General features: G+C 39.2%; 1 protein-coding gene across 4 annotated transcripts in view; it reads right to left on the minus strand.

Moving 5' to 3' along the window:
* Positions 1–13,082, minus strand: part of emid1 (EMI domain containing 1) — a 383,223-nt gene that overhangs the window by 200,431 nt on the left and 169,710 nt on the right. For all 4 annotated transcript variants that reach the window (XM_069932905.1, XM_069932904.1, XM_069932907.1 and 1 more), the window contains exon 4: positions 3,693–3,779. In XM_069932905.1, coding sequence (XP_069789006.1) covers positions 3,693–3,779 — 87 coding nt within the window. The remainder of the gene's footprint in view (positions 1–3,692; positions 3,780–13,082) is intronic.

Genomic DNA, 13,082 nt, shown 5'->3' on the forward strand with positions numbered 1-13,082 from the left:
AAACTGTAGAATAGGAAATTGCTGGTGATATACTTTATGTAAAAAATCTAGCAACTTTTGTTCTGTATGGTAATTTGGATCGAAATAAACTGAGCAGACTGGACAATAGGGGTCAGTCTTGGGGAATAGCTCACTGTGCAGGTCACTTATGAACTAACGACTGACCCAGAGCTCTGTTAAGCTTTATTCTTGTGCTGTATAATAAACTGATTGTTGAACCGAATACCTTCTCCGATCACTTCATTCAACGAGCACGCTGGACTCAGATGACACATAAACTAAATTGAGGGTAGGGTAAAGCCAGAGTCCGACAAAGTACAGGTACACGATCCTTTATCTGGATATCTAAAATCCAGAAAGATCCAAAATCCGGCAAGTGGGGAGAGAGACGGCAGTGCGAGTCGGACGGGTTAGGGGGAGAGAACAGCAGCGTGAGTTGGGAAGACGAGAGACCAGCAGCGTGAGTTGGGCGGCTGAGGGGGAGAGACTGGCAGCGCGACTGGAAGGGGGTGGGAGCAGATACCGCAGCACAATTCAGGTGGGCTTAAATCTAGCTTTCCAAAATCCAGAAAAATCTGAAATTCAGAACATTCTGTCCCCCAAGGGTTCTGGATAAAGGATAGTGTACCTGTAATACACAAAATGTACAATGGAAAGTAGCCAGCCTAGTTTCACTGTGGGCAATTAAACCTGGAAATGACAGAACCTAACTTCCACCAGAGAAAAAGTATTTGCATAGGCCTGGGTTTCACGAGTAGTAAATCTTCCATCTGTTCTTCAGATATTCACCAAATGTAAGATTTTGAAAGCCATGAACAAAATATCAAAGTAAATACTCTATCAAAGAAAATGATAGCAAGAATTTGAAGATCTTTTACACTACATCCCAAAATTAAAACAATTCTTGGAATACAGTAGGTTTTTGATTATCCAAAATTCTTGGTTAACCTGATTTTTCAGATAACTGAGAAATGGCTTTAAGCAACCTAGTAGTATCAGAATATTTGTATTGGCCGTTGCTGATTCCAGACACCACCCCACTGCCATTGTTGATCCTCGACACCTCCCCACCATCATCGCCAATCTTGCCTGGGAGCCCATGGTCTCTGTTCGTGCCCAGGAGGCTGCACTCTTTGAGGAAGTACAGTGGAGAATAAAGAAGAGAGGGAAAGAAAGAGGGGAGGGAGTTATCTGAAATGAGAACCATCTCCCCATGTGCTGCCTGACCAGCCAACTTCCTCCAGTTGCCCATTGATGGCTCGAGATTCCAGCCTGCTTCTTTGAGCTGGCATCCAGCCATTCAGCGTCTGTCTGTTGCCGCCAAAAATTATTTTGGACAACTGAGATTTTCGGCTAAGTGTTTTTTTGGATAACCAGAAATGTACTGTATTAAACCAATATGCAAACATGAAATGGAAAGTACAAGTTGAAAGAAGCTCAGTCCTTTCCTGTCCTTATCCAATGCATTGTATTATAACATTATTGGTGGCGTTGTTTCCTTCTCTCCAAATACTTTGAATGATTTCACTTCCCCATGTAATCAAACAATGTACCATCTGAAATACATAGACTTGTTTAGTGGAGTTATCCCTCTCTCCAAATTTTGCACTCCATAATTGGTCTGTCCACATTGATGGGACAGAGGTGGAAATAGTTAGAATCTTCAAGCTCCTGGAAGATATTTCAGAAGACCACTCCTAGATTCAGCACATTGAGGCAACAGTGAAAGGGACACACTACTTCCTAAGGAGTCCGAGATATGTTGGTGCATGCTTTATCAAACCTCTACAGGTGCACTGTGAAAAATATACTGACCAGTTGCATCTTAGCTTGGCTTGGGAATTTGAATTCTGCCCAGGAATGCAGAAGGTTCCAGAGGGTACAAACATAGCCAGGTCAATCACAGGCTCCAAACTCCCATCCATTGAATGCATCTGTCTTAAGAAGGTAGCCAACAGCCCCCTTACTAAAACATATTATTACAATTTGGAATAATTTCAAAGGTAAAAATGGTGTTAGGGAAGGCCTCTCCCCCCAAAATGCCTTTAGCTCAAAATAAATTAATTCTGTTAACAATTGATAATAACATTCTCGAAATTTGGTCCCAGAGTAGGTACAAATATATCAAAGATTGTTTTGAGTAGGAACAATTTATGACATTTCAACAAATCAGGAATAAATTTGGTGTTTTAAATACATCATTTTTTTTTACTACAGTATCTTCAGTTAAGATCTTTATCTAAGGGATAAATTAAGTCCAGCACTGGCCTTTCCACAATGTACTGAAATAGAGACTCTGGTTCAAAAGGGGATCAAAAATTTATGTTAAAAATGTATTTCTTACTTCAGGCAGAAGCCCCTAAATAAGCCAAGATAAGACTAGATAAGCCAAGAGAGAGATGGGAATCAGATTTGGGTATAGAAATTGATCCATTTTGCTGGTCTGACCTATATCAGTGCAGCACGAACAATACAATTAATAAGGTCTGGGCTGATGCAATATTTAGCACCAGCTGTACCTTACTCTGCAAAAATTAAATAACTTGAAATCTGAATTATCCAATTTATGCTTTTGATGTGGTCAAGGTATAGGGACCTTTTTGCATTTGACCTGGTCATGCCCTAAAGTGAGATCCTTCTGGGAAGATATGGGGAATCTCCTGGAACAAATTACCAGAATTCAATTCCCTCAGATGCCAGAATTGTTTTTATTGGGGAAATTAGCAAATATAAGACCTAAAATGAGGCTGCCGAAATATCAATTGAATTTTGTTAAAATCGCTTTAGCAGTGGCCGAAATGCACAGCCATTACTTGGAAATCGGATTCCCAACTGACTTTGACTCTTTGTAAGTTGGAAATGCATAGTTGTGTTTGTACTGGAGAAGATTACTTACAACCTCAGAAATTGTTACAACATGTTTTTAAGAACTTGGAACTTTTATTTAAGATATTCTATCTCCAGTATACCTAGCGATGTCAATTTCAAGACATTTGTCCCTTAAAGGAGGAAGTCAGCTCTGGATGAATCACGTAAAGTTTCATCTGTATGTCATTAATGCTTTTGGAAAATAGATGATTTTGTTACTTTATATGAGCGAATATTACCTCTTTTTCTTTTTTTGCTTTTCCTTTGTAGGAGGGGAGTCTTTCTCTTTTTTTCCATTACCTACTTTTTTTTTAAAGGATCGGCACAGTGTGTAATTTTGTATTTATAAGCAATAGTGCAGAATTTGATAATTGTGATAATGTGTTGATCCTTCTTTGTATATCAACATGTCGTTCGGTTTTGGTATTTTATTATATATATATATATATATATATATATCTGCGATGCTTCTTTGATTTTGTTTGTATTGTAACTCCATGTTGATTGAAAAAAAATTTAAAGAAAAGGTAGCCAACATCAAAAAGAATCCACATCATTCAGGTCACAACATATTCTCACTGCTACCTTCAGGTGGAAGGTCCAAAAGCCGAAAGACAAGCACCTCTAGGTTCAACAGTTCCTTTGCAACAGCTATCAGGCTCATGAACCTCCACTTATTACACTAATTGTGGATAGTTCTGACACCACAAAAGGACTGTCTGCACTATTGCAAAGTCACATTTTCATTTGACGATAACTGTTAATATTTGTCATCTATTTTCTTGATTTTTTGTCTTCCAGCAGAATATAGGTGAAATACTTACTTGAAAGGTCTCCTGATTTTGCTTGTAATCTGCGAGTGTGAGATATCTGACGACTGCCGTCCAACACTTCCAGGAAATTTCCAGTTTCTGGAATAAAAACCAGACTAAATTTTGGTCATGAAAAACTGCTGCTTTTATGCAGTACTACATAACCCTGCTCAGTGCGAAACACGAGATGTTGCTGTAAATATTAAGGAGGTTACAATTTTTAGAGCAGCTCAGTGTTAGCATTATTCAATCCACTTACAACAAGCTTTTATTGATGTTATCACAACCACCAATTGTACAACTCCAGCTGCTCAAATCCACCTTATGTGATTGAAGGGAAGAGAAAAGGTGGTGTCCACAGAAGTTCAACTTTACTAATTTGACAGTGCCCAATGTATTCAACCTGTTTTCTATATTTAAAAAATAATATTGGATTTAAGTAAAAACTCCCTCCGTTGTATTTTGAAGTTGATGGTTGTGGTTGAACCGCTACATTCCCTTTGCCCAACATTGACTTCAATGGAGAGTAAAATAGTGAACAGTATAAAACCAGCCCTACCTCTCTTTCTCATCTTCTGCACTAACTTATTGATGTAAAAAATGTAACTTATAGCAACTTTGCACCTGTAATGCTGCCTCAAAACAACAAATATTGTGGCATGTTCATGACAATAAATTCTGATTCTGAACCTCACCATCCCTTATTAGTTTCTCAAAGAGAAGACGACGTTAAAAATGACCTCCCAAGATGATAAAACTAATTGTGCACCATTCTGAAATCATCAGGATTAGTATCAGGGTGTCTATGTGACTTTACAGACAGTGAAAGTAGCTTTTATTCACAAAAGGGTGACGTAAACGTGTCAAGATTGAAATACCAGACCTAAATTCCTTTCCTCTGATTTGCAAATAAGTAAACCTGACACCACAAGTACCTTTTTGATAAAGATGAAGTGTAATTTCTAAGAATTCATCTTTCTAAACTGCAGGCCATGTTTGTAGCCAAAAATGCTCCTAGCAATTAAGAAATCAAGAGAACACCAGTCGAGTATCACAAAACATCTGCCATCTATAAGATAGAGTGGAACTCGACACGGCCCAACAGCTGTAAGCAGGCATGACCTTCACATTTTGCGGAAAGGTGTTTCTCGTGATACATCGAGAATAATCAACATGAGCAGTTGTCATAGCAGGACACACCATCTGTCCCAGGGATTGAAAGTCAATCAAGAGCTGCACTTTGAAAATACAGATAATGGAATATACACTCATCCAAGACTTCGAAAGAAATATCAAGAGCATTTTTTTTGCATCATTAGGCCAACGCACTTTGTTCCTATAAATTGTACCAAGTATTGAGAACAGTGAAGTGTCAACATGGATGTTCAATGGTGGCCCTTGATAAGGAGATCTGATCCTAGATTTGTTTCCCCATTCAGATTGGTTCTGTGACTGCAATGCAGAAATTGAGGTAACTTGTGATGAGAAAATATTTGTTATTTAATCTCAAAAATAACTAACCATGTTATTCTATGGAGTTGTGAATGCACCTCAGCCATCATACAAACCAACTTCCTCTCATTGACTTCTTCTGTTCTTCATGGTACCCTGGGAAAACTGCCAATATATTTAAGGACCCATCCCATCGTGATCACACTCTTTTTTCCCCCTTAAGTCGGGCAGATGATATTTGAGCTTCAATCATAAACCTCCAGATCTAAGGACAGATCCTTTCCTGGTGTTATCAGGCTCTGGAATGAATCTCTCAATGATAAAGGATGAAGCCCATGCACAATTTAACTGTACTTTTCCCTATATGTTGTGCAGGGCATCGTGTTACTAGGTCCTGCATCTTTGCACTTCCAGCAACAATTCATGCTGCGCTTTTGTTTTATTATTGCACGAGCTGTAATATTTAAGAATGGGGTGACTTGCCTGGATAGCTCACAAAGCAAAGCTTTTCATTGAATTTTGGCACATGTGACAATACACAATTCGATTCCATCAACATGAAAAAGTGAAGGAAGGGACAAAGAGAAATAAAAATGAGGAATAAAAGGAAAGTGGCTAAAAGTAGAAAAGAGAATAGCAGAAGTGAAAATTCAGAAGAGAGGAGAAAAAGGAAAAGTAGGAGAACGGAGAGTGAAATTCAAATCAACGACAACAAAAAAAATCATTAGGAAAAACAGAACGCTGGAGAAACTGAGCAGGTCAAACAGTGTACTTTAAGGCAAAGATAAAGATAGATAACCAATGTTTCGGGCTTGAGTTCTTCACGAAGGTACGAATATACTTCATCAGCATCTTGTTTACATTTTAAAGGGAGATATTGAAATCGACTGTGGATGAAGAAAACCGTATGATTTTCTTTTGATGACTTGCACCAGCAATCAAACTTGGAAGCTTGAAAAGCACTGTAGAACATTGTCATTGTGCCACATCACTCAGCTGTGCAACAATGAGCTTGAGCCTGCAGTTTCTTAGGCAGGAGGCCAGAGTCACTGACCAGGCATCCACTCATTTCAGTACATCATTATTCACCTTCTAATTGCTCATTACACAGTCATGTTACCCAGCAAACTTCAGAACCAAGAAGTGGGAGCCAGGGATTGAAAGTCAAATTAAAAAAAATATTCAGTGAGTGGGGGCGAGGGGGGAAGCGTCAAAAAATATTTCAAAACATCAATGACTAAATTATACTGAAACTTGCCAAAAAAAATTTAAAGTTTAATACAAAGCAAAAGGCAACTCTTGGAACTGAGGTGCTTAAACTTAAAACTCCATAAACTATTAGCCCCAAACTGAAATAACACAGCTACAGGAGCACATCTGCAATTTATATTTAGTCTAAACGAGGCACCCAGCTGTGTGTAAAATGTCTGCGAACCATTCAGGTACAAGTTGTGAGGGAAACCATGATCAGAATCAAAAGGGGTGATTGTAAAATGTTGCTGGGTTCACGGCTAACTGACCAAACACTGTCCCTGTGCAATTTGGGACAGGTTCACATATTGCTTCATTATTGCACCAGCCTTCCATCAGACTAGTTACAATTTCAAAGCAAATGGGATTAATTCCTTTATGCCTCATAATTAGCATCAAGTTTATGGATCTTTGCACTTGGTTTTGGTTTGAATCAAACAAAGTGACGACAGACGTTAAAAGTTAAATTCACATAAACAACACTGTATGTGTAAACTTAAGATAAAGGTTTAGTGCATGGCACATTGTCAGTTGAGGAATGATTACAACATAATAACTGCAGTAAACAAAAGTTGCACAATCTCAGTACTTAGCTTTAATGCTATGGAATTTATTAATACAGACAAACAAAGACCTACATTCAGCACAGAAACAGGTCCTTCCAGCCCATGTAACTGTGCCGCCCAGATACGCTAATTAACCGACAACCCACACCCCCCCCCCCCAGACATTTGGAAAGGTGGGAGGAAACTGGAGAACCTGAAGGAAACCCATGCAAACATGGGGAGAATGTACAAACTCCTTACATTGCTGATCAGATGTTGGGAACCAGGCAAGTGCTCATTCACAATAGCTACGCAAGTGTGAATGAGAGGTTCCTGTCATCAGCAAGTCAATGACCACTCCAGGCACACACTTCAGACAAACACACAATGTATCTGTGGAGGGAGGCAAGTCTAATGCTTACAGCAAAAGATAATTCTTTCCTTTCTTTTTCACTCTGTTTATTGAGTTATATCGAACATATATACATGAGAGTATTATTTATGTATTTACAAGTGTGTAAGGAAAATAACATTTTAGTATTTAACAAATATATATTAACCATAAATTTCTTCTCCTCTTGTAAAACTGAAAGAAAAAAAGAAAAACTTTAATTTTTATTGCAAAATCCCCTCTAACTAATCTAAAATATAAAAGGAAAAAATGAAAAAGGGACTGGGCTGTCTATTCTGAGAGTAAAGTAGGAAAACAAGGGGTTTCCCAGTTAAAACCAAATTTCCCATAAGGAACTAGGAGAGAATCCAGTATAAAATTGTAATTCTTAAACTCTATGGAAATATTGAATAAACGGTCCAAAGATATGTTCCAAAGGCACAAGAGAATTTTGCTTAATTAAATCAATTTTAGTTGGTGCAATGACAGATTCTATTAATACTGCCTGGCTGGTGGAATGGTGCGAAGGTTGTTTCATTTCACTGCCAAGTTTCAGTGAACCTACACATTGTTGGATTAAAAAGCTATTCAGTTCACTGAAGCTCATTCATTGGCACCTCTGCTCTTACTTCTGAGAATGCTTTAATGCCACTTATTGTGCATGATGCCAACAAATAATAAGTAATTTTTGCAACTTAAAGGTTTGGATTGAAGTTTCTACACTAATAATTGAAACCTCAGAGCAAAATAACACATCAGTAAAATAGCAGCCTATTTTATTTGAATATTTTATTTTAGTTTTCAGACTTACAAAATCCAATAAACAAATCCATTCATGTACATATGCATACCCAAAGTCTGTATTTGTCCCAACACATCTTCTCCCACCCACCGCAGTGAGTACATTCCAAAAACTTATCTCGATCCCTCTCATCGTGGGGTATACGACCCCAATTAAGACCTGTGATGAAAAGAAATCACAATGGCTACGCCATTCAAGGAAAACACTAAAAAGAAAGAAACTCAAAAGAAAAAGAAAATCTAAGGACTTGAAAAGAAAAGGGCAGGTGCGTCGACTATGACAAGTCTCATTTCCGTAATCTCACCTCTGGCCACACTGGGGTAATTTTAACCTTATCCCTATTTAAAAGGGGGGAAATCAATCTCTCCGAGAACCAATGTACTGCAAGTTTCCTCTGTAGGTTATACATGATTTTCTCCAGGGGATGACAACTCTGCATTTCCATATTCTATCGTGCGGTATTTATCTGGGAGTCGGACTTCCACGAAACCACTATACACTTCTTGGATATCACCCAAGCAATCTTCGTGAATGAAATATGGAATTTAGTCAGTCTAAACTGCACTTCTCCAATATCCCCCAAGAGGAACAGCTCCGGGTCCTGTGGAAAATCCACTCTTGTAATTTTTTTAAAGAATATCCCCAGGTCTTCCCAAAAAGGTCTCACCTTTTGTCTTGGGTAAACTTATACCTCTCATTTTGTTCGTTTTAGATTGGTCACAGTGTTTGAGCTACTGAAAGAAAATAGACACACACACTGAGAGCAGTTCAGATTATACAAATGTTTATTACAAATTCAAAAGCTGATTTCACACGACAATATGCAAGCCCTTCCCAACTATACTTATCAACGCTTGGACTGGTCCCAACTGCTGAAGCGAGGCAACGATTGCACACTTGTAATAGGTTGTCAGGGCGCCGGTAGCAGCTTCTCCACCTCCCCTGACCGGGACGTTGGCTGGACTCCAGAAGTTCTTCTTCTTCTTGCTGAGAGATGTTGCCACCTCTCGGAGAGTCTCAAACTTCAGCAGCGGGACCATGGCTTATATTACCCAAAAACTGCTTACCCAAGCACCTATTCCCAGCACAGCAAGAAAGATAAGCGAGCAAGCTAGCATGCTAGGTTTCTATCGAATAACATAATTTTCAGCTTATCACTTTGAATACAATGGTTTATTTTGCATCAAGGCTAGGCCTCTGACAGTCTGTGACCAAAACAAGCAGGAAGATTAAATGTTCTTGGTACACAGATGTCCTTTCTTCAGATAACAGCATCTCTGGCCCCTCAGTGGAATTTTGCTTATGTCTACTGATTCTAAAAACAATTAGATTCTCAGTTTTGCAGAACCCAGAGCTGCAAGTTTAAAACATCAGGTTAGAATCTTCCATTACACCTTTGAGCACAGCCAGGGAGGGTGGATGGAAGTTCCTACCACAACACCACATCTAGAGCACATTTCCGAAATCTCAGACTTTGATCTGTACAGTTTCTGAGGTGTAAGGTACAACTGCTGCAGGAAGTTAGACTGCACCATCCTGTATCTGGCGTTGACAATCCTCGTCACACTGTCCAGACACAGGCCCTGCCTGTGGATTGGAGAGTGGCTGATGTAGTGCCGCTTTTTAAGAAGGGAGGGAGAGAGAAAACAGGAAATTATAGACTGGTCAGCCTGACATCAGTGGTGGGGAAGATATTGGAATCTATCATAAAAGGAGAAATAGCAGAGCACTTAGGCAGAAATAATAGTATCAGTTCAAGTCAGCATGGATTCCTTAAGGGAAAATCATGCTTGACTAACCTTCTGGAATTTTTCAAGGATGTGACAAAGAGGGTGGACTTGGGAGAGCCTGTGAATGTGGTGTACTTGGACTTCCACAAAGCCTTTGATAAGGTCCCATACAGGAGACTAGTAGGGAAAATCAAGAAGCATGGTATTGGGGGTAGGGTACTGTCATGGATAGAAAATTTGTTAAGAAATAAGAAGCAAAGGGTTGGAATAAATGGGTCATTTTCAGGATGGCATGTTGTGATGAATGGGATACCACAGGGATCAGTTGTTTATCATTTATGCAAATTATTTGGATGAAGGGATTATTAACAACGTGAGCAAATTTGCAGATGACACTAAATTGGGTGGCAGTGTAAAGGGTGAAGAGGATGTCAGGAAAATGCAGAGGAACTTGGTCAGGTTGGGGGAGTGAGCAGTAGAATGGAAGATGAAGTTCAATGTGAGGTTATCCATTTTGGAGGCAGTATTAAGAGAACAGAGTACTATTTAAATGGAGTCAACCTAGGGATCTGGGCGTACTTGTACACCAGTCACTAAAAGCTAGCATGCAGGTTCAGCAAGATGTGAAGAAGGCAAATGGCATGTTGGCTTTCATAAAGAGGGGATTGGAATATAGGAGCGGAGATGCCCTCCTGCAGTTGTACAGGGCCCTGGTGAGACCTCACCTGGAATATTGCGTCCAGTTCTGATCCCCAAATTTGAGGAAGAACATACTTGCTTTAGAGGAAGTGCACCGCAGATTTACAAGGTTAGTTCCCGGGATGGCAGGATTGACATACGCTGAAAGGTTAGAAAGACTGGGCTTATATGTAATGGAGTTTAGAAGTATGAGGGGAGACATGATTGAGGTATACAAGATTATCAAGGGGCTAGACAGAGTGAAATCGGATTACATGTTTCCAATGTTGGGAGAGACTAGGACTAGAGGGCATAGTTTAAGAATACAGGGGAGGTTCTTTAGGACAGATATGAGGAGAAATTTTTTTACCCAGAAGTGTGGATCTGTGGAATGCTTTGCCTCAGAGTGGTAGGGGCAGATTCATTGGATATGTTCAAAAAAGAGTTAGATAAGGCTCTTGTGGGCAGGGGAGTTAAGGGTTATGGGGATAAGGCTGGGGATGAATATTGATAGTGAATGATCAGCCATGATCTGAAAAATGGTGGTGCTGGCCTATTCCAGCACCTACTGTCTTTTGTCTATCGACTCCCATCTCTCCTTCGACCTTTGTAGGGCTGGTTTCAGACCGTCATTTTTGATATGTAATACATCTTAAGAATAAATTTACACACATTCCCCTTTTGAATTAGAATCTCCATGTTGCTACATTCAGGGAGGGCCATTGCTAGTCTCAATTTTTCTCTCAAAAAAGACCTTATTAGCAGATAGTAGAAGAATGTTCTGTTGGACAAATTATACTGGTTTCTCAATTGCTCAAATAACATCAGTTGCCTCCCTTTACAACAATCTTCAATACACCTGATCCCCCTGGCACCAGGTGTCCAGGATCTTATTACCCAGAGTCAAGGGTATAAAATTATTCTGAATCAGGGGCATTTTGGGGAATATCCCCACCTTCCACCCAATACCTTGTTTTATCCTTTTCCATGAATGAAGTACATACTTTAGGACGGGATTATCATTTTCTTTAAGTTTTACATTCCATTAATAAATAAATTCTTTGGCTATTTCTTCACCTAACAAATCCATTCCAATCTGCGTCCATGCTGGGGCCCCTTCTCCCTCAAATAGTGAGGTGATAAATCTCACTTGGGATGCCCAATAATACTTTTTAAAGTCAGGTAATTTTAACCCCCCCCAATTTATAATCCCAAGTTATCTTTTCCATTGAGATTCTAGCCACTTTCCCCAAACACCCTGAGGCAATGTAATTGGTAATGACTGAAAAAGATACTGGAGCCTTGGCATCACATAGTATGGTATTTCTCAACATTCTTGAAATATGACCAACAGGACTTGGGCTTTAAGTAATTCTCACTATAATCAGAAGCAGAATTTATGGTCATGAATAAATCATGAAATTCGGTGTTTTGCGGTAATGTCGTAGTGCAAACATACATATGATAACCATCTTAAAACATTACTATAAATAAAAAAAATAAAAATAATAGTGCATGAAAAGTAAGGCAAAGTCTTTGTTTCATTGATTATTCACAAATCTGATGGCAGCTGGGAAGAAGCTGCCCTTGTGTTGCTGAGTGCTTGTCTTAGGCTCCTGATGGTAGCAGAGTGAAGAGGGTATAATGATAGTGATCATATTTTCATGGCCACTAGCAAGGCCTTGATTATAGTTACTGTTTGATTAGACTTGGCTGCCAGCAGGGGGCTGACACAGAGAACAGGACACACAGTATGCAGATCTGTACAGAGGGTTGTAGCCTCATGGCAGTCCTCATGGTGCTGTTTACAACAACTTTAAAGTAAATAACCTTTTCCTTCATCCATTTGTTGTCCAAGAACTCATACATACGAATACAAGATGAAACATGGTGTCAGAATTGAGATGAAGGATTTTAGAAGGAATTACTTTAAAAGGGAAAATCTAAAGTCAGCAATTTATCAGTGAAGGGAAGGTAATGAAGTGAAAAATGGAAGGATTACATCCACCAGTGAAATTTCAGCTAACAGGTAACGTGGCTGAAAATGTGAACAGATTTAAACAGCATTTTGGATTGTATTTAGTGGTAGGTGGAGGTGATGATAAAAGTGATAAAGAGTCGGTTTTCTTTTATGTCATGGGTGGTGAAGCCCTGGAGGTGTATAATAACTTCACATTTGCCGCTGAAGGAGACAAATTGAAACTGGAAAAAAATAATGGAACAGTTTGAGGCATACTGCATACCTAAACATAGCGTGATGTTTGAGAGGCACAGATTTTTCACATGTATACTGAAAACAGAAGAAAGTATTTATCAGTGTGTGACTGAATTGAGAAACAGAAGCAAAATGTGTGAATTTGGTGGATTGACTGACTGACCCGCTGTTAAAAGACAGACTTGTGTGTGGTATACCAGATAATAGTCTAAGGGAAAAACTGCTAAGAGAGCCAAATCTAGACCTGGAAAAAAGCCATAGCACTCTATAGGGGTACAGAAACTGTAAAAACGCAGGCAAAAGACTTGGTCAGTTAAACTAGCTGCAACGTGAAAGCC

This window comes from Narcine bancroftii, chromosome 4 (assembly GCF_036971445.1).
Source record: "Narcine bancroftii isolate sNarBan1 chromosome 4, sNarBan1.hap1, whole genome shotgun sequence".
Classification (NCBI taxonomy): domain Eukaryota; kingdom Metazoa; phylum Chordata; class Chondrichthyes; order Torpediniformes; family Narcinidae; genus Narcine; species Narcine bancroftii.